This window comes from Mus musculus, chromosome 19 (assembly GCF_000001635.26).
Source record: "Mus musculus strain C57BL/6J chromosome 19, GRCm38.p6 C57BL/6J".
In the NCBI taxonomy this organism is placed as follows: Eukaryota; Metazoa; Chordata; class Mammalia; order Rodentia; family Muridae; genus Mus; species Mus musculus.
Window position 1 is genome coordinate 24,080,699 of NC_000085.6, and position 25,334 is coordinate 24,106,032.

Sequence of the window (25,334 nt, forward strand, 5' to 3'; positions counted from 1 at the left end):
AGACACAGCTGACAAGAGTTCGCAGAAAATGTGGAATAGAAATAGCACAGAGCAGTAGCCAGTTCATCAGCAGAGAAGAAATCTGAGTCTTAGGTCTTTCACAGAAGCCCTGACAGAGAGCAGAGTCCCTCCCAGCCTGGGCTCTGTCACCTTCCTCCATCCGTCAGGATCCTATTCTTAGTTTGAGGTATCTGAGTTGTCACAGAAGAGCGAGCGTGCTCACTGGCTGAATAATTACCATGACTCGGAATAGCACATCTGAAGCAAGGAAGAGCAAGCCAGGCAAGTAAGTGCTGCTGAGCCAGGGTGGGCAGCAGGGAGTCTGCAGTACTGAGATCTGACTTTCCCTACCCTCAGCGTGCCTGCAGCTGTACCTTCTTTTTGACTCCTAGAAGGATGCCTGAATAATTCTGTTGAACATGCTTTAGGGGAACGGGAAACTCAAAGCCAAAAAGCTATTTACAGAATGTAACAAGTGGAGGCAGCTTTATAGTCTTAGAGTTGTATAGTGAATATATTTCTCAGGGCTAAACATTCAAGATCTGGCAACATACAGAAAAGAAAGTAGAAATCTCCACTATCCCCATTGTCTCCATGGCTCCTTTTGGTGTTTGTCCAGCTCGGCACTGGTATCTGTTATTCACTACTTCCCCTTCCTCTAGGAAAAGTTCCCCCCAACTTCCTGAGCAGTGTGTGCCCTCCACCCTCCAGTTCTCAACCAGTGGGTCAGGGGGTTATTGGCCCCTCCCCTGCATATGCTAACCATCACTGCCCACTGCCTGGCTAAAGAAACTGATTGAGGGAGTCATGTGATCCAAGTCAATTGCATCAGAGTAAAATTCATCTCATCTTTTTTTTTTCTGGGACAGTGTGTCTTAGTTAGGTTTCTATTCCTGCACAAACATCATGACCAAGAAGCAAGTTGGGGAGGAAAGGGTTTATTCAGCTTACACTTCCATACTGCTGTTCATCACCAAGGAAGTCAGGACTGGAACTCAAGCAGGTCAGGAAGCAGGAGCTGATGCAGAGGCCATGGAGGGATGTTACTTACTGGCTTGCTTTCCCTGGCTTGCTCAGCTTGCTCTCTTATAGAACCAAGACTACCAGCCCAGAGATGGTCCCACCCACAAGGGGTCCTAGATCACTAATTGAGAAAGTGCCCCACAGCTGGATCTCATGGAGGCATTTCCCCAACTGAAGCTCCTTTCTCCGTGATAACTCCAGCTTGTGTCAAATTGACACAAAATTAGCCAGTACACAGCGACATGGAAAAATAATCCCAGGAACAGTTTTCAACATGATGAAAACTGACATCATGAGAGACAAAGGGGTTCCATGGGGTGCAGATGCGAGAGACAGGAGCAAACAAGAGTCTCTAGGGCATCGAGTGAGCCAGGTTAGTCTAATGCTGAGTCCCAGACCAACAAGAGATGCTACCTAAAAGAAAGAAAAAGAGAAACAAAGAAAGAAAGAAATGAATGGCATCCAAGGGATGGCAGCCAAGACTGTCCTCTGGCCCCCATATGTGCACATGCACGGATGCTCCCCTACCCACAGATATGCATGCCCTCCTCATAAACATGCAAAAACACACACAAATAGATTAAGGGTCTTAAATCAGATTTTCACATAGGTGTCCAAAAAACTAGATCTGACTTCTAAAGGTCCAGCTGTGATTTGGGGTCCTTTTCTTGCTGGGCAGCTCCTTAGACAGGAGAACAGTGGGGTTCTGGGGTAGAGAGGCCAAGTGGCTATAGTTAATGGCCAGGAACATGGTAAATGCAGACAGCAGATTGGATCCAAATCAGTGTAGATTTTGGTGTGGGCTAGTTGATTATACTGTCCCCAGAACTGATTGAAGTGACTAGATATCTAGTTCTTGTTTCGTCCATAGTATGTAGAAAGATCTGGGTGTGCTATAGAGAACTGTAGCTTAAACCAGCAGAGCAGAGAGATGCTGTCCACTTTCTAGGCTGAGCCCCTGGAGGAAAGAATTCTCTTACTTCCTGACATCTGTATCTTCCACATGTGCTCCAAGGGGACTGAAACCATTTTCAAAGTGAATCAGGCTGGTTATTGGATTTTCCTTGTCAATACTTTCTGGGGACCCAAAATGCCCCTGTTGCTCCCAGTTACTGAGAACCTATGAAGGGCTGGTAATCAGTGGAGTTCAGGACTTGGAGGTCTCTGACCCACCTAAGGTAATTGCTTCTCTTGGGCACTGGTTTTCAACCTGTGCATAAGACTCCTTTGGAAATTGAATGAGCTTTTCATAGGGGTCATATATCAGACATCCTGTATTTCAGATATTTATATTATGATTCCTAACAGTACCAACATTACAGATATGAAGTAGCAACCGTTTTTTTAATAGTTGGTGGTCACCACAACATGAAGAACGATATTAAAGAACCATAGCATTAGGAAGGTTGTGAACCAGGCTGGAGAGATGGCTCAGCGGTTAAGAGCACTGACTCCTCTTGCAGAAGTCATGAGTTCAATTCCCAGCAACCACATGGTAGCTCACAACCATCTGTAATGGGATCCAATGCCTCTTCTGGTGAGTCTGAAGACAGCTACAATGTACCCATATACATAAGATAAATAAATAATTTTTAAAAAGGAAGGTTGAGAACTACCTACTTAGGGGATGCATAATTGGAACAGGGACACCAGCATCCGACATAATCCCCACATCCCATCCCCTACCCCAGGACCCGTCTATGCAGCTATCCATCTATTGTAACAACTACTACTGCAATAGCTTGAAAAACTACCCATCATACAAGTCTCTATAGCAGTAGCAGTAATGACAATAACTAACCCATACCTACTGTGTTCTTTGGGCCAGCCCTGCAGGTGGACTCACTCACTCATACCTCAAGATAGAAGTCTCTTAGCAACCCATGTCCCATCTTTTCTGTGATCCCAGATGCCACACACCCAGTAAGTGCATGCTACAAGGCAGGCTTGTGACTGGTTTGTCACACAGATGACATTCATTTAAAAGGTTTTTCTCATGGGTGAGCTTTGGGCTGCCTTTGCAGGGCTCCTCTGTTCTTGTTCTTGGTGGCCTTGTTCCTAGCTCAGTGCTTAGCATCTGCCTGGGTCCTCAGATTGGAGAGATATCAAAGGACCTGTACTGTACAGGTTATGTGGAGTCGGTGGCTAGTCACACAGTAGCTGTCCTTTTCTCTGAGGGAGCAAAACTTAATTCTCTGGTGCTGGCAAAAAGGGGGAAGTGCACACGCATATACACATACACACATATACACATACACACATACACACACTCACATACACACATATACTCAACACACACACACACATACATCTTACTGTTAAAGCAAGCTCAAAATCTTCTTTATTCTAATTCTATTTATTCTCTTATCCTTTTTATACCACCTAAGACAAAATTCTTTATGTAAAGAAGAACAGATCATTAGCAAGAATGGCTAAACAGGTAAGAACACTGGCCACCCTTCCAGAGGACCAGGGTTCAATTCCCACATCCTTGTGGCAGCCCACAACTGTCTGTAACTCCAGTTTCAGGGGATCTGACACGCTCACACTGACATACATGTGGGCAAAACAACAATGCTCATAAAGTAAATACATCTTAAAAAGGAAAGAAAAGGGAAAAAAACCCACCTCATAGCCATGAGTTACATATTTTCCAAAAACAACTGCCACAAAAACTTCAAAGAACAGATTTAAAATCATTACACAGAGGGAAAATACCGTATGATTACTGATTATATAGTCTTCTTTTGAAAACCGCATCTAACCGAACAGTTCTCATCTATCTTTCTCTCCACAAGTCCATCCTAGCCTCAAGGCAATGAATCTTCTGTCACTGATTAACGAAGTTTAAGCGAGCTGTCTATTGTAGCCAGTTTTCCCTATGCTAGCTGACGACGGTTTGTATTTACCAAGAAACAAATCGCTTATCTTGCATCTCCTAATCCTCTGTTCTCTATTCTTACACTCATAATAGGACCGTTTATATTTTGTTCCTAACCCTGCCTTTTCATGGTGCACACCGAAACCTATGACCACATCCCTAGATCACAAGATCCAGGGACTCAGAGCCAAGCTAGAATGAACGTTCACTTTGATCGTTTACCTGCCTCAACCCTATTCACAAGTACCACCATGTGCCTGTAATACATGAGAGCTCACCGGACTCTGTTTCTAGCCTGTATGGCCCTCACTACTGTACAAAGAGGAGGCACATTCTACTCTTCATTCTTTGTTTTATCTTCCTAGCAAACCATCTAAACCATCTTCCGACTCTTCCTTATCAACTCCCCTAACCTCCTAAGACTATTTAAATCAAATCAGGAATTCTGTAAAATCCTTAATTTATTTAAACAGCGTTATTTTATGAAAGTTCATCTTTATATTGATCTACAGGAAAATTGTCCAATAGGGTGGGCTGTCTACCATGAAGCAATTGCACCAGACTACAGGCACTGAGGTTCTCCCCATACTCATTCATCTCATTCTCCATACAGAGGAAATATAGCAGTGACAAACAGGAGGAGAGACAGCAGCATCAAGAAGCAATCCAGAGAGAACCCCCATCCCAGCCCTCGGGACTGTGTCTCTCCAAGGTACATCCTTCACAGCTATGCAAAACGATGGGCCATCTCCAAGAAGCTCACCTGCCCACCACAATCCCTCCTGCATGGCATCTGCCAGAAAGATCTGTGTAAGTACAGATTCTCAGGCTGGCTCCCATTCTAGTTCTTAAAGGCTGGGGTTTCCCTGCCAGACTCATGTATAGCAACTCTGGCAAGAAGCCATCCTCTGAATTGTCCTCCTTGCTCACAGAGCAGTTCAGCCAACCCTGGTCTCTGTGCCTCCATGGGGCTCCAACAAACTGGAAACATCTTTGCTTCCCACTCAGTCGAGAATCACAAACACCTAGACTTACAGAAAAAAAGGCTCCATCTGCCCCAAAGGAACATTCTAGTTGGTTTTGTTTGTTTGTTTTCTTTTCTTTTTTTTTTTTTTTAAATGAGAGAGATGGCTCAGGGATCAAAAGTGTTTGCTGCTCTTCCAGAGGACCAGAATTCAGTTCTTAACACCTACAATGGGTGGCTCACAACCACCTGTAACTCCAACTCAAGGAGACCTGATACCCTCCTCTGGTGTCTGAGGTCACCTGCACACATATGCACACACATAAAAATGACAAAGAACTCATTAAGGAAATCTTCATCTTGTCCAAAGCAATCTATTGATTCTAGAGTAGTGGACAAGGGAAATTAACAAAGGACTAATAATGGAAACGGTGGATTTGAACCTTAATGCTGTTAAACTAAGCAATAAAAGCCAGACATCGAAAGGTACATGTTGCATTCTTCCATTTTGAGAAAATATTCAGGACAGGCAATCTATAGAGACAGAATGTGAATACACGGTTGCCAGGGACTAGGGGAAGTGATAACTCAAGTTTCCTTTTGGGATAAAGACAGCGTCGTGGAGATAGGTAGAGTGAAATTGTAAATATACTAAATTATACTGAAAATAGAAAATTATGTTGTTTTAAATGTTAATGGCTACTAGATTAAAAGATATTAATTGTGTATCTGGTTTTAAAAAAACAGGTCTTATTTATTTATTTATTTATTTATTTAATGTGCTGAGTACCCAACAGCGTGCTAAGCCCTGCAATACAGCACGTGGCCCTCATGAGAAACCATGTTAGTCAGGTGTAATTGGTCCCCTGAGCTCCCAGGTGAGGATAGTGAGGTATGAAGTTATGTCACTATGACCAGGTTCCAGAAGCATCAGTTTTCACAGGGATTCAAACACACACACACACACACACACACACACACACACACACACACACAGAGCATGCCTGGGGGCCACATTCTCTATCACAGTACTGTGTTCATTTGTTCCTGTCTGAGAGGTTCTACTTCCCAGGCATTGGTGGAGAGGAAAGGAAGCCAACACATTTCAAGGGTAGGACAAGGGCTGCTCCTTTTGAAGTATCTATCTGGGGCTGGGTAGCTGCAAAGATCACTTTGCTACTGAGAATGGACCACAAGCCTTCAGGAAGCCTGTGAGTGACGTCCTGGGTTCACATCCCAATGACCCACCCACTTTCAATTTCTTTTTCCCCCTTTGGTCTTAATTCAGCACAGCTTTGAAAAAATAATTTCCAAAACTACCAAGGTGATTTGAATGACAAATGACCCCCACAGAGTCTGGAATTTGAACATTGAGGGATACTGTTGTTGGAGCAGTTAGTTAGGAAGTCTTGCTGAAGGAAGTATATCACGAGGTAGAGAACATGCTTTGAGACTTCATAACTGCTGTGGCTTGAATAAAGATGGTTCCAATAGGCTCTTATGTTTAAACACTTGATCCCCAGTCAGTAGAACTGTTTGGGAAGGACTAGGAGGTGTGGCCTTTTGGGAAGCAGCACGGGGGTAGGGGGTGGGGTTTCAGGCTTCACAAGCTTCCCAGCATCCCTAGCGCAGTCTCCTTCCGACTTGTAGATGTGGATGTGCGCTCTGGGTTGCTGCACCAGAGCCATGTCTGCCTGCCTGCTGCTGCCATGCTCTCCCTCATGATGGAATCCTCGCCTCCTGGAGCTGTACGTTCCAAATAAGGGTTGCCTGGCTCATCATGTTTTATCAGAGCAATAGAAATAAAATAGCCTTGATCTACCCCCCAGTTTGCTCCCTCTGCTACATGCTTGCCCTTAAGAATGTAAACTCTCAGCTTTTGGCTCCTGCTGCCATGGCTGCCAATTGCTGTCACCCCTCTGCCATGCCTGTCTATAAGACAAAATAAATTCTCTCCTCCTTAAGTTGTCTTTGGTTATGGTCATGTTGCTGTTGGTCACAACAACAGAACAGAAACTGATACAGCCACAAGAAGACACAACTGTTCCTTGCTATTCTGATTTCTCTGGGAGAGCGGCTTCGTGACTCCCCACACATATGCAAAGCTGCAGGTGTTAACGTCCCTTATATGAAATGGCCACAACATTTGCAATAACCTGTGCTTCTCTCTCTATTCTTGACACTATCTCTAGAGGACTTAAAATTCCTACACAACATAATACTACATAAATATTTACTGCATTGGGCTTTGGTTTGGTTTAGTTTTGCTTGTCTGTCTTTTAGTTTTAGTTTTTAAAAGTAGAGCTTACTGTGTAGCCCAGGTTAGCCTGAATCAAGTGCTGCTATTTTAGGCAAACACCAGCATACCTGCATTGGTTTAAAATTTTGTATTATTACTTTTTAGTTATTTATGTTTGTTTTAAGTATGTATTTTGCCTGCATTTATATATGTGCATCATGTGTGTGCCAGATACTAGAGAGAGGAGGCCAAAGAGGGTATTGGATCCCTTGGGACTAGATTTACAGAGAGTAGTGAACCCCCATATGGGTGTTGGGAACTGAACCCAAGTCCTCTGCAAGAGCACCAAGAACTCTTAACTGCTGGTCCCTAAAATTTAAAACAAACAAACAAACATTTCAATCTGTGGTTTGTTGGATCCCAAAGTGTGGAATCCATAGATACAGAGGATCAACTGCAGCTGCCCACCCTATCTCTATTTCTCATTCCAACACATCTAAAGTACAGCACTCAGAGACGAGAGGTATTGGCTTCTTTTGTGAGAATGCTGGGAACTTTCCCAGAGAGGTACACTGTTGCTTGTGTGTGTGTGTGTGTGTGTGTGTGTGTGTGTGTGTGTTCAGAACACTGGCTTCCCTGTGGCTACGTGGATGCTATTCACTGCTTGGCACTGGAAGGCAATAGAAGAAAATAGAAAGAGGTGAACAAGTGTGGGCAAGTCTGGCCTTATCTGTCTATACAGCTCTGTAAAGGAGTCTGGGCAAGGCCTTGGCTTATAACACTACCCACTCAGCTCTAGCCTGCTGCTACTGTGAAAAAACACACATTCAGCACTACCTAGTCTACCCTTTGTAAAAGAAAAAGAAATCTTGGTTGTTATCTAAAATTTGATTTTTCAGTAATATGTGTGTGTATATATACATACACATATACACATATACATGTATACATGTATACACATATACACATATGTATATGTATGTGTATGTGTGTGTGTGTGTGTATGTGTGTGTGTATGTGTGTGTGCATGTGTATATGTATATATGCATGCTTAAGAGATGGCTCCATGGTTAAAAGCACTTGTTGCTCTTTCAGATGATTGATTCAACTCCCAGAACCAACATGGTAGACCACTGTCTATAACTCCAGTTCCAAGGGTTTGACATCCTCTTCAGACACTGCATGCATGTGATACACAAACATGCATGTAGGCAAAACACCCATATGCTTAAAGTTAAAATTAATCCTTAAAATGTCTTTGCATTTATTTTGTGTATACTTGTGAGCACACGTGTGAGCCACAGCACATATGCAAGGCCAGAGGACAATTTGTGAGAGTTGGTTCTCTTTCTTCTACCACATGGGACCCAGAGGTGGAACTGCTATCAGATTTGGCATCAAGTACCTGTACCTGTTGAGCCATCTCACCAGCCCGTCATTGTAAAGTTCATTGTTCCATGGAGGCCAAGAAATTCCTGTTCCTGAATGAGATTTGTTCCGTGGCTGTTAAAAATTACTTTCTGCCATTTTATAAACTAGGTTCTCTAAAGCACATTAATGCCTTACAATTTCTTGAAGGAGAAAACTATACAATAGGTTCAACACACCATTTCAAGAAACTCTCTAGAAAAGACTGCTAGATGAGGAGATGGGAAATTAAACTCAGAAGCCAGAAACTGCTCTGGACCCTACTATGCATGGCTATAGACCAAGGCAAGTTTTCAGACCAGAAAAATCCCACACTCTAATGAATAATGCAAGCAAAAGCATCTAGAATGTGAACTTCTCAAAGGCAGAGAATAAGTCATTGCCAGTCTACAATGTCTACGTTTATTGACAGAAGCATGCAGTAAGCGTTTCTAATTAACACTCCTTCCTGCTATAATCCAAATGTAAAGATTGATTTTTTTATAACGAGCCACAAAATAGCATGTGAGATTACTCAGTATAATGACTCACACAGTGATGGACGGATGCTATCACCATTGATCCAAGTTTCTAAATCTAAACACTGGTGTGCAGATGTTTGTCTGAAAGGCATGCCTAGTTTCTGTCTGGTGGAATAGATAACTCACAGAGGTTTTCACTTACTGCTCTGTAGGAGATTAAGTAATTTTGAATGTACCTCATTCATATGCCAGTCTTTTCCTTTCTTTTTTTTCTTTTAGATGTATCTTGTGCATGAATGTTTTGCCTACATGTATGTATGTGCACTATGTCATTAGCTCCTGGTGCTGGCAGAGGTCAGAAGAAGGGGTCAGATAAATCCCTTAGATCTGGAGTTATGGGTGTTTGTGAACTGCCCTGTGGGTGCTGATAATGGATGCTGGGTCCTCCACAAGAGCACGGATGTTCTTAACTGCTGAGCCATCTCTCCCACACCCAAACACTGTTCCTCATGTTCTTTCTTATATTTTAACTTCTAGGTCCCCTCATAATGAGCTGAGAAGAATGTTTGACATGCCCAGTTTATTGATACAAGAAGATCCTAACTCTACACACTAGCCAGTCTTTGCCTGGTCATGCTAAATTCATGACAGTTGTTTTATTTTTTTTCCCATTGGTTTATTAGATCACTTTATAGCCCAGGCTGGTCTTAACCATGCAAACCTTCTGACTCAGCCTCCCTAGGGCTGGGATTATGGGTATGTACCACAACTCCCAAAGCATCACAGTTCTTCTGCACATCTTCTTCTAATCACTTTCAGCTCATAAACTGATGTTGAAATGACTAAGGTAACTCGGTCCTGTTATGACTCAATTTTATATTTGCTTAGGCAATTCTCAGCCCTCTGACCTCCCTGAAGTGATCACATTTGCCTTGGCAACATAGTTGACATTTTCATGGCCTTGGCCATGACCCATCCAGATGTATTAACCAAAATAATTAAGCTAAAGTAATTAGAAAAAAATATAGGTAAAAAGATAAATGGCATGTTACGTCTAAGATAACTACCATGCTTTGCCAGGAATGAATGTTTCAAGGTTACTCTGACCCTCATCCAACTTGGATGTAAATTATGGTCTGTGGCTTTTTGCCTACAAAATTCTGTACCACTGAACTTGGGTACCAAGAGATTTCATATGCACAACTCGGCTCTTCGTGGTCTGGCTATCAATAAAAAGGACTTAAAACTTTTAACTGGCTTAATCAACATGGTTGCCAATACTTATCTTGCGTGGATCATTACTGTGTCACTTGTTGAAGTTGACATGAACATAGTGTAAGAAGTTTGTTACCGGCTTTACTCTCCTTTGAGATTGCTGTAGTTAGGTTTTGTTCCCCCACAGTTCTGACCAAAGGCCTGACAGAGACAATGTCATGGAAGAATGTTGTATTTTGACTCACCTTTTCAGAGGGATCAGCTGTAACCACTGGCTCCTCGCCTACTGTGAGTGTGTGTTGGCAGGACTTCTTCAGGGCACACTGGAGGCAGGGAACACAGAAAAATACTGAGACTACAGAGGATGCAGAAAGAGGTAGGGGTGGATACAGTTCCCAAGAGCATTCCCATAGTAACCATATTCAAGCTAGATCTTACTTCCTAAAATTTCCACCACCTCCCCTAGTACTGCCACCAGCTAGGGAGCAAGTGTTCAAAACATGTGAAGAATACTTCCTATTAAGAGTGATAAAAGATAAACGTTATCCACTTCATATGTCCCACAAACTGTGGTCATCATGAAAGCAAATATAGGCATCCCTTCCTTAGTGTAATTAGAAACAGGTGGGCAACAGATCTGTGGTTGATGATTAGAGTATTTTACTTTAATTAATCTTTATTATTTTTATTTGTGCATGTGTGTGTGTAAGTTAATGCTAAACTTGTATGGGTACCAATGGCCACTGGAAGTAGAGTTACAGGCAGATGTCAGCTGCCCAATATGGGAACTGGGTACTGAACTCAGGTGCTCTGAAGGCAAGACATACACTCTACTGCTCAACCTCTTCTCCAGCCCATCTCCTTTCTTAAAATTGTGAGTTATATTTTTATTTATGTATATGGTATGTTTCTGTGTGAGTGAAGGCCACATGTATGAAGTATTCTAGCATGCTAGACTACTCTTGAAAATAGATAGATGGATGGGCATACATGAAGAGCCATGCGATTGCTAAAGGAGTTGATAAGTTTGACTGGGAAAATCAGAGACACTATGGTAGGCCAAGTATTAACTAGACCTAGAAGGGTAAATGGGGTTGTCCTCGTTTGAATTCCCAAAGGCAATCTGGAGAGGAAATGCTTTATTTCAGCCCACCTGTTCTACCCCTTCACTGCAGGAAGCCAGGGCAGGAGCTCGAGGCAGGAAACTAGAGACAGGAACTGAGGCAGTGGCCCCGAGGAGATCTGTGTCCTTTGTGCTTGCTAAGCCAGCTTGCTCATACAACCAGGAACCACCTGTGCAGGCATGGCACTGCCCACGCAGGCTGGACCCGCCCACAGCAGATTGGACCCGCCCACGGCAGGTTGGACCCGCCCATATGAATCATCAATCAAGATCTCATGCACAGGCCAGTCTGGTAGAGGCAATTCTTTTTTTTTTTTTTTTTTTTTTTTTTTTTTTTTTTTTTTTTTTTTTCTTTTTTGGTTTTTCGAGACAGGGTTTCTCTGTGTAGCCCTGGCTGTCCTGGAACTCACTTTGTAGACCAGGCTGGCCTCGAAATCAGAAATCCACCTGCCTCTGCCTCCCAAGTGCTGGGGTTAAAGGCGTGTGCGTGCTGGCTGAGGCAATTCTTTGAGGTTCTCTCTTCCCAAGTATGTCAAGTTGACAACTAAGATTAGCCATCACAGGGGCTTTTAGAACTGACAAAGAAGAGAGAAAAAATTTGCCAGAAGATAGGAAAACAAAAATCAGGAGTGTGCGGGGGCTCAAGCATTCTCATGCATCTGGAACATATACAGGTTTTGTAGGAGAGCTTAAATTCCTAAACTGTCACACAGCTGAGTTTTTCTAGGAAGCAACCTAGTAGTAAACACAAGCCTTAAAAGTCCACCACTTCACCTTGCTAATTCCAGTGCTGAGAATCTACCTGCTGGAGGGCTGACGTGATGGCTGGCACACAAAGCACAGCTTAGATAAAAGGAGCGCATCTAACATGATAGAGAAATAAACATAGTCAAACTGATCAATAGGTGAGCGTTCACTTATGAAGCAAGTGAACAAAATTAGTCTGTGGTGATGAGTCACGACGGGCCCGGAGCTCTTCACTGCGTGAAAGAACATTCTTGATAAAACGTGAATAGGGAACAGAAGCACAAACCCAGCACTGTAGTGGGCGGTTCTTATGCTAAGGTCCTGTTCCCCAATTGTTTCTTTCTTTTTTTTTTTTTTTTTTTTTAGATTTATTTATTTATTATATGTAAGTACACTGTAGCTGTCTTCAGACACTCCAGAAGAGGGAGTCAGATCTTACAGATGATTGTGAGCCACCATGTGGTTGCTGGGATTTGAACTCCGGACCTTCGGAAGAGCAGTCTTACCCACTGAGCCATCTCACCAACCCCCCAGTTGGTTCTTAATCTGTCTGTCTTAGTCAGGGTTTCTATTCCTGCACAAACATCATGACCAAGAAGCAAGCTGGGGAGGAAAGGGTTTATTCGGCTTACACTTCCATACTGCTGTTGATCACCAAAGTATGCAGGACTGGAACTCAAGCAGGTCAGGAAGCAAGAGCTGATGCAGAGGGCATGGAGGGATGTTCTTTACTGGCTTGCTTCCCCTGGCTTGCTCAGCCTGCTCTCTTATAGAACCAAGACTACCAGCCCAGAGATGGCACCATCCACAAGGGGCCTTTCCCCCTTGATCACTAATTGAGAAAATGCCTTACAGCTGGATTTCATGGAGGCGTTTCCTCAACTGAAGCTCCTTTCTCTGTGGTAACTCCAGCTGTGTCAAGTTGACACAAAACTAGCCAGTACACTGTCAGTAAAGAAAGCCATGGACCAATTGTTGAGTGGAAGGGACAGGCAGAACTTCCAGATCCTGGGAGGCAGGCAGAGAGACACAGGAAGGAGAAGGAGTTTTCCATGTTTTGGAGGGGAGAACTGGGCAACCATGTGAGATCTCAAAATGGAGTGGCCACACAGGCAGCTCCTCCAGGCGGGTGGTCAGGGATGTTTGGCAGGAGGGCAGGTGGGAGGAGAGACTGATGAGGGCATGCTTTTCCAGGCCAGTGACACCCAGCAATTAATTGTGTCTTAAGGCAGGTTGAAAAGGAGGAACAACTGTGTGTCTGTGTCTTTTATCTGATGATTCAAGGGAAGCTGCATGGTCATCTCCTGGAGCAAAGATGGATAGAACGTAAAACTACACACAACACAGTTTAGCCTCGGGGCTCTCCCACAGACACGCAATAGACACACAACAGACACTCATGAATAAGGGACTGGAGAAAGATCAGACCTGTGAAGGGGTTATTTTCTTCTTCTTCTTCCCATGTTTCCATTCCCTGTTGTGTAAGTTCTCACTTGTGTGACTACAGGAAGGAGGAACCAGATAACCGGCTCAGAGCTTTAGAAAACCTTTGGTTCTTCCAGAGGACCCAGGTTTGAGTCCTGGCACCCACATGGTAGAGCACAACCAATGTAACTCCAGTTTTGGGGGGAATCCGATGCCCTCTTTGACCTCTGCAGGCACTGGGCACACATGTGACACACACAGATGCATGCAGGAAAAACATTCATACACACATTTTTATGTCTTTTTAAAAATTTTTTTAATTAAAATAAATCAGGAAGAGTGGGGTGTAGTTCAGTGGTGAAGCAGCACTCTGAATGCATGAGGACCTTGGGTTCCCCCCACACTGCCCAGAAGGAAGGTGTGTAGAGACTCAGCACTAAACTCATTCTTGTACTCCTTTTTATTAAATTACAAAACCACCCGATGTCAGTACATACTCTGATAGAGAGGAAACAAAATACCCTTTTCTCAAGTCTCTGCCTTTGTGGAATATGTGGTTCCAGACAACGGACAAACACTCTAAAATCTTGGCCTCCGAGCTACGCAGAATTGATAGGCAGACACACTCCCGAGGGTCGCTGTCCTATGTACAGTCAGAATTTGTGGAAAATACTACAGACAATGCCCTGAAAAGGTGGCATGGTGCAGGGGCAGTCACAGCTGCTAAACTGGTATAAAAATTTAGTCAAAATAAAGTTTTAGTCCATTATGGGTTTGCATGAAGCGTCAGGGAGGGAGGCAAACGTGAGACACATTTTGTCAAAGGCACTTAGAGAGTCGTGATAAAATACTTCTGAACTTAGTCTGAGACGGAGTCCTTTTTTTTTTTTTTTTTTTAACTCCCTCTTCACATCTGCTTCACACTGAAGCTGTGCAGGAAGGCAGCCACGAGTGAGGAAAGATAGTTATTGCTCGATATACATATTAAAAAATACAGAGAGGTTAATACAGATCTTGGTCCACACCAAAGCAAGTAACAGTTATCAGACTGTTTCTCTTCATTCAAGAAAGTCAGAATCAACTTCACTCCAGTCCCACAAACAGAGCCTTCAGTTGATAACTCATGCCATCTGTTGCCTGGGTCCCCACCGTATCTCTGCAGTGCGTTTTAACTGGAGAAGATCTCCAGGTGGCCTCGCAGGAGTCCACGCATACAAGCTCTATAACTCCGTGTCTCGGTACCGGGAGGGCTGGCTGTAGTAACCACGCTTCGAGTGTGCTGCCAACTGCTGGCGGTACTCCTCCTCCTCGGGGTCACTGCCGTAGCTTCCTCTGGTGTCCTGGTAAAGTCTGGAAGGAGCTTTCTGGGGCTCTGGGGGTCTAGAACTAAAAAAAAAAAAAAGAGGCTATCAAACACAGCGAATATCATCTAGATGCCCACGGGGGTCACTGAAGCTATGAACCCAGCAGGGCTGATTGTTTCCTTGTTTCCTAACCCCTGAGCACATATGACCACCAGGAAGGGCACTGCTGGCCCCTCTTCTGGCTCACAGGGTGATAAGGGAAGAGATACGATATGGGTCAAGGCCATGGCCTATTTGGTCAGCTACCTGTTGTCTGAACTAACACAGGAAGATGTATTCTCCTAGGTGCTCCACTACAGGCCCCCCCCCCCCCAGCAAAGAGTTCTCTTCAGTGTCAATCACTTGTACCTCTGTCAGTGTCAGCTTGCCATTCAGAGCCATCTACGTGCCTCTTACTTTTTCAGTGCTTTAAACAAGAGTCCAGCTTCCTGAAGCAGGAAATCATAACTCAACTCCAGATCACCACAGAAAGACACTGATACTGCCTAGTGCCTGCTCAGCATTGAAATGCTGTGCTAGCCCACTGACTGTCGAAGTCCTTCTGACCCAGTTTGGCACAAGAGTCCTGACTGTGCGTGGTGATACAAAGGAATTAAGGAGCTTGGCTATGAGCTACTAAACTTCAGTGACTAAAGAAACCTAAGCCCTAGGGATCTGCTCACGTGACCTCCTAACTCAATGGAAGGCTCGAATGTGGCATTGGGCGCACAGGGCAAGTGGCCAGAAACTTCCGATTCTGTGATCTTTCTGAGACAGGGTCTCTCTACATAGCCCTGGCTATCCTGGATCTCACTATGAAGACCAGGCTGGCCTCAAACTCACAGAGATCTGCCTGTCTCTGCCCGGCCTTTGATTTTGTAATCTTAATAGTTAAGTTTGACTGACAGGGTAAGGTTAACAGTCAGCCTGGGAAGGAAATTCTTAACTCTCTGACATCTGGGTAGAGTACTTTCTTTCTCCAAATACAGTTGCTGCGGAAGCTCCTCCTCTGACCAGCCCACCAAACAGCCCTTACCTCATGTGCGGGGGGAGGCCAGCATCTGGCTTGGGGGCCTTGATTGGAACCGCATAGATGTCAGGGTGCTTCTGAGCTATTTCGATCTGTGGTAATGAGGAAACAGGAAGAGAATGGGCAATTGCATGGGTCTCTTGCTGGTCAGGCCCGACCCTGTCCCCGGGTCCTACCACCTTCTAGTTCATAAATAGAAAAATAGATGCAAGCCTGTTTCGTGGTTGGGTATGGCCTAGTGGAAGACACCAAATGGTGAAGAAGGGGAGCCCTGAGACAGTACACTAAACCATCAAATTCCGAGAGGCACAGGGTAGAATGAACGGTGTGGCTGTGCCTGGAGGGAGGGAGAGGGGATGGGGGATGGGGGAATCACTGTCAGATGAATACAGTTTCACTTGGGAATTGGGGAAGGTCCTGAGAATGATGGAAGTGTGGGCTGCAGAGTGAGGCAAATACACTTTACACCACTGAGCTGTCCACTCACAAACGACTGAAATGATAAATGCTATGTTTAGTAGGGCTTGTGGATCCAACTACCTAGGAGACTGGAGCTGGAGTGCATCTTGTGTCTGGGTCACCCAGGGCAACATCAGCAAGGTTTCAAAAATAAGGAGAGAGAAGGGGGAGGGTGACTGGGAGAAAGCCTGTCCTGCCTTTGTCCCCCTCACTTTTAAGGGAAGGCCTCACTTGTCACCCAGGCTGATCTCTAACTCCTGGGCTCCAGTGACTCTCCTGCCCTGGCCGACTCCTGCCGACTGTAGCCCTGCTCCCACTTCTGTGGTCACAGGTTCTCTGATACTGAAATATCTCACGTGCATCTCAAACATTCTACCAGCTGAAAAACTATGGCCCACTGTCCCAATGGCTGCCAGTATGCTATGGCAAATCTGGGAACACATGAAAGGCCCGAGGACCAACTAACCATCACCCATATTCCAGCTACAATAACATCTGAGAGGTACTGACTTTAACCCCCCAGCTCAGACCGGGACACAGATCTGCAGAATGGAGATGAGTCTTGCTCATCTGGACTGAACTTGCTTATCTGGCTTTGGTTTTTTTTTTACTTGTTTCTGTTTTCCAAGACAGGGTTTCTTTGTATAACCCTGACTGTCCTGGAACTCTTTGTAGATTATGCTTATGTTAGCCCCAAACTCACCAAGAGCCACCTGCTTCTGCCTCCCCAGTGCTAGGATTAAAGGCGTGCCCCATTACACCCGGCACTGATTGGAAGGTTCTCGATTGGAAGTGAAAAGGCTGCGCTACCAGCTAGAAGCAGCACAAGAGAACTGTGTGGGTGGCTGTGCCTGGCATGACTCTGGCAGTGGGGAAAGGGGTGTGCCCTGCTACACCTCGAGCAAGCATCTTGAAACTCTCACACGGGGCAAGCTAAGATGCCCTGGTGGTTGAAAACAATTACCCTCGCATTCTGGGCCTCCTGGAGCTCCTGCATCCTCTGTAATTTTGCCTTGTGGTCCATCTTCTCGAATATTTTCACTCTGCCCAGGACTGATCTGGGAGCATCTTCCTGCTCCTCGGTGCTCTCTCCAACCTCCTCGCTCTCAGGCATAGGGACTGGAGTGGAAGGCTTCAGGATGGGCCGCCCAAAGGCAGGCTTCGCTGCAATAGGGGGAGGATAGCCTTTGGTGGATCCCCCCGGGATTTCACTGCCGGCTGTGGCGGGGAGGTTTGACTTGGAGTAGTCGAAGGAGTCTTCTCTGTTCTGGCTTCTTGCCTGCAGAGAGCAACAGCATGCCTTTGACCTTGGGCTTTTAGTTTCTTTTCAGAGCTACATTAGTGATTTAATACATTGTGTTTCCTGATCAGTTTCCAAAGGTGGACAATGTAACCATCTTGACAGAGTCAACTATGACAAGGCAAACAGCCTGGCCGGCATCTTGAGCCCCACCTGTGAATGACAGAAGTGTTGGCAGAGTGGGGTGGCCAGCAATAGTTAGAGGTGGAACAGTGTCACTTCATGGTGGCCTCTCACAGAAGACATCAGTTTTGGAGAGGAAAAAAGTAGGTTTGTCTGGGATCAACCTGCCTGGAGGGTATGAGCCTGGGCCAAAAAGTGAGAGCTATGCATGGCTGTGGGGTAGCAAGGCTAAGCTGGAGTGGGGAAAGGGCAGACAGGACCCCATTCCAGCGCTCGCTGCGCCTTCACTTTCAGTTCCAACCCTGCCGCAGGCCTTTGGTGCCCTCTTATATCAAGTAACTAATTACTGCTGACAGCTTACATAGTCACTAATCCTTCTCATCCAAGTTACTGAGTTAAAAAAAAATTTTAACTGAGCTATAAGGAAAAGCCTACCGTTATTGGCTGATTATGATCTGGGGCAAGAAACCGCATGACTCATGCCCTGAAGCCCTTTCGTTGATTCTAGATAATTTACTAAATCAGTAAGTTAAGATACTTTTATAGTGAGAGGCATTCTACGCATCAGCGTTGCGAGTTTTTCTCAGCAGATCATCAGTGAGGAGTTTCTGGTATGTCCAAATTAGATTACGGGCAGAAAAATTTTTTTGGGTAGAAAAAGAACAAACAAAAACAAAACAAAACAAAACAAATAAGCAAAACCGCCAAGATTAGTGATTCTGGCGGGCAGCATTTGGGACAGTATTTCACTTTTCTACCAAAATTAATAAATAAAAAGTAAACAAATTAACTCATTCACCATGAAGCCTAAAATCATAGCTTGTTCTCACAGTGGCTTTTGGGTTTATCTCTCGCTCTTCCCTGGTTTTTATGGCTCACTCAATGGTCTGAAGGACACAGTACATAGCCTCATTGTGTGTCCCCCCGGGTGCCAAGGGGCTCCAAGGCGCCCGTGTCCTCCTCCTTCCCATCCTGGGCTTCCCAGCCACATACCTTGGGCGGCTCTGGCTTGAAGGCTGGGGGCGGGCTAGCATCCCTAAGTTGGTCTCTGCTAGCAGCCCTCCTCATCTGAGCTCGTGGCTCTGGGCTGGATTTCCTTATGTTCTATAAAACATAAAAAGTTCATTCACACCAAGAACGCCCAAGCAGAGAGAAGAGAGCACTCTGCTCCGCTGGATTTCTGAACACCTGTGGGAACTAAGAAGCTGAAGAGCTAGGGCAGCTCTCTCTTACTGCGAAGAGAGACACCCACCATCCTTCCCTAGAGAAAGCTTAGGACACACTTCACTAGAGTGGGAGTACAAGGCAGCCATGCTCTGACCTTTAAAGGAAGGAAGAGAAACCAAGTCAAATACTCCTATAATCTAAAGGTCTGTGTCACTACCTGCAGTAATCGTAAGCATTAGCTCCTCCTACGTCTGTCGTTATTAGCTTATTCTTTACTACTTATCTGTTATATATTAATAGTCTGTGTGTGCGCACGTGTGTGTGTGGGGGGGGGGCTTTTTCTTCCTTGATTTTTCTTGGGAGAGGGGGGAAGTACTTCTATCATTTATCATTTACTGGAATGAGCTAACCGGCTAAAGAGGACTTCATAATTATCATCCAAAAGGACTCAGATAACATTGTCCACAAAGATCATCACTCCGATGTCCTCTGAGGTGCAACTAATAATCGCTCTGCCCTATACTAGTGCCCACTGGTAGTGTGTAAGTGTGTGCTCCCTGGCAGTGTGTAAGTGTGTGGCACTGGGTACCCAGCGCATCTGGATCAGATGTGTGAAACGCATTTAAAAGGTGACATACAGAGAGAAGGAAACTGATGGGGAAACACTCAGGAACCTGGATAGCATTAGGAGGTTAAAGGTCATGAGAAGAAAAGCAGGGCTCCTAAGAGTACAGAGAGAGGCCTAATCAAAGGTTACAAGCAAATGCAGCAACAACGTATTTATAAAGTTCCATCTATAATTTGGACAGCCACATCGGACGTAAAGCCGATCTATTTATCTATCGCCCCTGAGGACAAGAGAGTACTGAATGGTACCAAAACGCAGCCTTTTCCCAAGGTCATGATCTGGCTTCACTTTCCACACAGATCCCAGCCACGGCCATGTAGGCACGGGCTCACCGTGCGCCTTCCTAGCAGTCCTGGGCTCCAATCCTTTGAGGATACTTTCCACAGCGCCCTCGTGGCCTCACAGCCTGCAGCAAGCTGCCCAAGGGTGTGCTGTGCCTCGCCTCACCTCCTCGTGCTGCACCGGCTCCGAGGAGCGGGTGATGGAAGACACCAGCGGCTCCTCCGCCGGCTCCTCTAGCTCATTGTCAGTGTAGGCGCCTCCCTCGCCGTCGGTGTCTTCAAAGTCACTGATGAGACGGCTGTCACAACTCAGATAGTCCGCGCCCATGGCGGTTAAGTAGGACATGCGGTCTTCAGCATCATCATCCATCCCTTCCATCTAGAGGAATTTGTTTTGAAGGGTGAGTGGGATGTGGCATGGCTCCTGGGAGTGGGGACTCGGGAAAACTCCCAAGGGCTGAGCCAAGTGTTGGGAACCTTGACATGTGCTAGCAAGGGAAGGGACCTCGAGCTCCCTGCTGTCACTTGGCTTTGAACTGATATAGATGCTTGGGTTAATTTCTGCACAGGGACACAAACTGAAGACCCTCCTCTGGTCTATCCTTGCTACATCCTCCACGCCAGCTGAGCCAAGCTTCCTTGCCTGCGGGAATCAGCTTCTCTCCAGCTTTTCTGCTGATCCCTGTCTCTACCTCGTGCTGTGCACATTCCTATCCATTTCCAAGGCTCTCAGACCCAGGCAGAGATGTTTCTCAGAATTAACTGGGTTCCATCGCCAAGATCTTGAGGACAAAGACTATATCCTGCTCAATTTGTCCTCTAGAGGGAGCAGTGGAGACTAAGCACTCGGCAGATGCTACATGAGTCAACTAAACATTTGGGATAGCATCCGACTTGAGAGGGCTAGAAAAGATCACTAGTGTTTTTACATCACCTAACTCAAGCTCTCCGTCTGGATGCGTTCTCCACTGATGTCTTTGCTAACCAGCTGTTAGCACCTCTCTTGGTATCTTTTCAACTGCCATTCCCCATGATTCTCAACCTTGCCTCTCATCTCCACTCTGAGTTTCCCATGTCCTTAGTATGGTGTGGCATTAGGAAGGAGAACTTGTAAGCTCTGATTAGAGTACTCGGAATGCAATTTCTAGTTACTACATTAAAAAGTAGAGGGGAAGTGAATGTAGGCGAGCGTTCATCACATTCCGCCTTCATTTTATTGCTCTGTGGGAGAATGATAAGGCTTCCGACTTGGTGATCACATTGATCCCTTTTGGATCACGGTTTACTACATTCACTGCCCTCTGGAGGAAGCATCGAGAACACAGACTCTCACCTCACGGCAGCGAATCTAGGCCACATACCTTTCCTTCAGAGACCCAGACTGCTTCGTTTTGCTGCTGCTGAATGCTGTCCTTCAAGCTGCCAAACCAGCCATCGTTGGCTGAATTCACGTTGATTGTGGCTACAGACATAAGCCAGAAGGTCAGCATCGATTCTCAGAGCCACCTTGAATCTAGAAGCTATTCACATCATCTCTATTTATACCGTATTTGAAGAAAAACTTGCCAAGTTCGGAAGTATATATGTTCCTTAAACATAAAACCTTTTTGGTCAAATGCAACTAAAGCTGTTTTAGTTTACATTACAGACTGTATGAGCTTATTTTCACGATAAGTATTTCTTCAAAAGAGCTACAGTGTGTTACCAGTGTGTGTGTGTGTGCGCGCACACGTGGTTTTCTTTTATTTATTTTGCAATGTCAAGGACAGAATTCAGGTCATCACAAAAGCCATATATGCCTTCCACCACTGAGTCATAGCCCCTGTCCATCAAAAAAGAAAGGAAGAAGAAGGAAGGAATGAATGAAGGAAGGAAGGAAGGAAGGAAGGAAGGAAGGAAGAGGGAGGGAGGGAGGGAAAGAAAGAGAGAGAGAGAGAGAGAGAGAGAGAGAGAGAGAGAGAGAGAAAATATATTTTCAAGAGCACAGAGCAAATGGACTGTACTTTGAACTGTGAGCTAAAATAAACCTATTCCCTTTAGCAACTTTTGTCAGGCTATTTTTATCATGGGATGGGAACAAAGAGCCTTATACTTCACACCAAGCAAATAAAGAAATCTATGTACAAACTTGGAAAATTATTTTCTGAGCTTGCAGCCCGGGCCACTGTCCTACACAGCTCAGACAAAGGCACCAACTTAGAGCACAGGCGGCAGATGCTAACAGACACATGCCCCGCGTCTGTTCAGCAATCTGTATATATGGATGTAAGAAAGATAAACTAGGCAAGAAAAACGGCTCCAAAACGGTAAGTACGCTTGCTTTGAGAGCAGGAGGACATGAAATTCAAATCTCCTGTAAAATTAAAGCTAGGCATGGTGTGTGTGCTTATAACCTCAGCACTGAAAGTGAAGACAGACGGATACTGGGCACTCAGTGGCCAACCAGCCTGATGGACATGATGCACACACACATGCCCGCATGCACACACAAAAACATTACACTAATATAAAACTGATCTAAAATGCAAACGATCAGGATGCACATAAACTAAAACTGCCATTCAAATTATGCTTTCATGGCTCTTTAGTAGAGGGCAGTACATATCTTTTCTAAAGCCAAATGAATCATTATGTAGGAATCATTACACAAAATCTCTGAGTAATCAAGCTTTAAGTTTTCTTTTAACCAAATTTGACTTTTCTTTCATTTACGAAACTTTAATCTCAAAGAGGGGTATGGTGGTGTCTATCTATCTGTACCTACCTGGGAGGTAGAGGCAAGAATCTGAGGTTCAAGACCATCACTGGCTACAGTAAGTCTGAGGCCAGCCTGGGGATACATGAGACCCTGTCTTGAAAACCTGAAAAAGTTCCACCTCTGACCTTGGGCAATTATGAATGAGCTCACAGCTTCCTTAGTTATTAATAATTCACAGCATCGGACAGAGCGGAAACACTGGCTAGCCCAAGGAAATTAACCTTGATGTCATGGATTTTCTTGTGTCCTTATTTATCATGGTACTTCACAAAGATTATCATAATCACAGCTAGCATATGATCCGAGATGCAAATGTGGAAGTGAGACTCTGCACCCAGGGACTAAACAAGTGACTTGAACTAGGTGTATAAAGAAAGCTGAAGTGGTCCTTGACAGGTTTCTATTCGCAGCTGTCTGATACAGTCTGAATTCATCACAAAGAAAACCTGAAGTTTAGGGGCTAAGAAATGTAGAAACCCATTTGTGCCGCCTCCAAGGTGAATGTAACAAAACCCCAGAGTCTCACTGGCAACCAAGGGCTGGGACACTGCTACCAAAGCCCTGAAAATGCTGCCTTTCTAGGTCCCACTCAGAGGCAGTACCCAACTCATACACTTTACCTCTTTCTCAAGAGGCTTCCTGGGACGGTCAAACTCAAGGAACTGACATTCTGAAATGATCCTCCCACTGCCAATGTCCCTGCTAGCATGCTCATACCTCAGGGCAGCCATGCCCAGCTCTGGTATGTATGGCAGTACCTTCCCACCCCTCGTCAGAGAGGCACCAAAAGGCACCATGCAAACTGGAAAAGATTGCTAACAAATGAGGTTTCTGACTGAAGTGCCTGTGGTGATGGCTACACAACTCTGAAGGATCTAAAACCCACAGAAACGTGTTGTTCAAATGGTGTCAATGGCACAGTATACAAATTGCACCCCAGGAGAGCTATCCTGTGGTCACCTAACACTCACATGGCGATACCATCATAACAGGCAAGCCACCCCACAGCCTATTTCTTTCCTGTGGCCAACATTCCCTACACTTCCCTAGGAATCCAAGTAGCATCTACGGCAGTTTGGATTTTTCTCAGCTGATACAAGATTCATTTCCCCTCGGGAACTTTTCAAAGACTAAACAATGGCCAAAGCAAACAAACAGAAATACTACATAAAATAAAACATTTTCCAATAACATGATATAGAAAGATAATAATTACAGTGATAGCACTTATAAGCTCCTCCAAAATTCCAGAGCTGAACACCAAAAACTTCATTTTGACGGAGTCTGGAAAGCAGGTGAAATATCTGGACTAGCCCGTGGTGCTTTGACAGGCCAGCTTATCGCAAAGGTGGCCTAGTTTGGGTCTCTAGGTCCATAAGGCAGTCTTTAAACCATGAACTGAGCATTTCAAAGGCTCTAAGAACACATGCAGTTCAAATTTCACTTTTATGCTATATATGTAAAAATGCATTTTATACTAAATATTTCCCCTGAGACAGAGGTATGCAGGCATAACATTTTAAAGTATTTTGACAAGCCAACTTGCCTTTGAGCAAGTCTCTAAATAAAGTATGTCTTAATGGGCATATTAAGCTCATAATGGAAAAGATTTTAATATCGTCATAATTAAAATCTTCTCTGTGGAAGCATTCTCTTATTACTATACAAAGAGGAAACAGGGAATAGGATACTGAGCCTAAGGAGACCGCATAGGACAGAAAACATGACTTTAAACTGTGCTCACCAGAGCAAATCTAGCACTTCCATTTACTAATTCATAGCGCATGGTACTTCTGATTAGGCCTAAAAACCAGCCCCAGCCTGTAGATGGACTTGGGGTGAAAGGGCAATAAAAAGGCTTTGTGTAGCCTCTACGTGGCTTTTAGGAGTCAGGCTTAATAGTGGAAGAACCGTATGAAAAGAGTTGCATAGAAATGCGATTCTCCATTGCATACACCAGCAAGATTTTGCTGAAAGGACCCTGATATAGCTGTCTCTTGTGAGACTAGGCCGGGGCCTAGCAAACACATAAGTGGATGCTCACAGTCAGCTATTGGATGGATCACAGGGCCCCCAATGGAGGAGCTAGAGAAAGTACCCAAGGAGCTAAAGGGATCTGCAACCCTATAGGTGGAACAACATTATGAACTAACCAGTACCCCGGAGCTCTTGACTCTAGCTGCATATGTATCAAAAGATGGCCTAGTCGGCCATCACTGGAAAGAGAGGCCCATTGGATACGCAAACTTTATATGCCCCAGTACAGGGGAACGCCAGGGCCAAAAAGTGGGAGTGGGTGGGTAGGGGAGTGGGGGGGGAGGGTATGGGGGACTTTTGGGATAGCATTGGAAATGTAATTGAGGAAAATACGTAATTAAAAAAAATTAATTAAAAAAAAAAAGAGAAATGGGATTCTCTGTCCAAGCAATCAATGAGCCTGTACTTTCTGCCCTGAAGACTACATGGCTCACTGTATCAGGCACGCAATGTACAGTAAGAACTGGAGGCCAATCTGACACTCAGTGGTACTTCCACAGACCCTCTAGCTTCACTTCTGAATGCCTTGCTTCTCAATCAGCCTACATCAGAAAGGATGTGCTTGGCCAGGTGATGGTGGAGCATGCCTTTAATCCCAGCACTTGGGAGGCAGAGGCAGGCGGATTTCTGAGTTCAAGGCCAGCCTGGTCTACAAAGTGAGTTCCAGGACAGCCAGGGCTACACAGAGAAACTCTGTCTTGA

The 25,334-nt window shown here is 44.9% G+C and overlaps 1 protein-coding gene and 1 long non-coding RNA gene across 11 annotated transcripts in view; one reads left to right on the plus strand and one right to left on the minus strand.

The window, feature by feature from the left end:
• The first annotated feature begins 232 nt into the window (after nucleotides 1–232).
• Gm41824 lies at nucleotides 233–10,067 on the plus strand. The gene is made up of 3 exons (XR_877775.1): nucleotides 233–286; nucleotides 4,518–4,714; nucleotides 9,534–10,067. It is a non-coding gene; the product is annotated as a predicted gene, 41824 (long non-coding RNA).
• A 3,730-nt stretch (nucleotides 10,068–13,797) lies between these two features.
• Tjp2 (tight junction protein 2) overlaps nucleotides 13,798–25,334 on the minus strand; it is a 130,633-nt gene continuing 119,096 nt past the window's right edge. For 3 of the 10 annotated variants that reach the window (NM_011597.5, NM_001198985.2, NM_001360391.1), the window contains exons 18-23: nucleotides 21,199–21,299; nucleotides 20,004–20,216; nucleotides 18,755–18,865; nucleotides 17,303–17,617; nucleotides 15,886–15,971; nucleotides 13,804–14,892 (exon numbers count right to left, since the gene is read on the minus strand). In NM_011597.5, coding sequence (NP_035727.2) covers nucleotides 14,727–14,892; nucleotides 15,886–15,971; nucleotides 17,303–17,617; nucleotides 18,755–18,865; nucleotides 20,004–20,216; nucleotides 21,199–21,299 — 992 coding nt within the window. In that variant the 3' untranslated portion in view covers nucleotides 13,804–14,726. Of the gene's footprint in view, nucleotides 14,893–15,885; nucleotides 15,972–17,302; nucleotides 17,618–18,754; nucleotides 18,866–20,003; nucleotides 20,217–21,198; nucleotides 21,300–25,334 lie in introns of all 10 variants that reach the window. The other 7 variants (XM_017318136.1, XM_030250861.1, XM_006526909.2 and 4 more) reach the window with 5 other exon arrangements.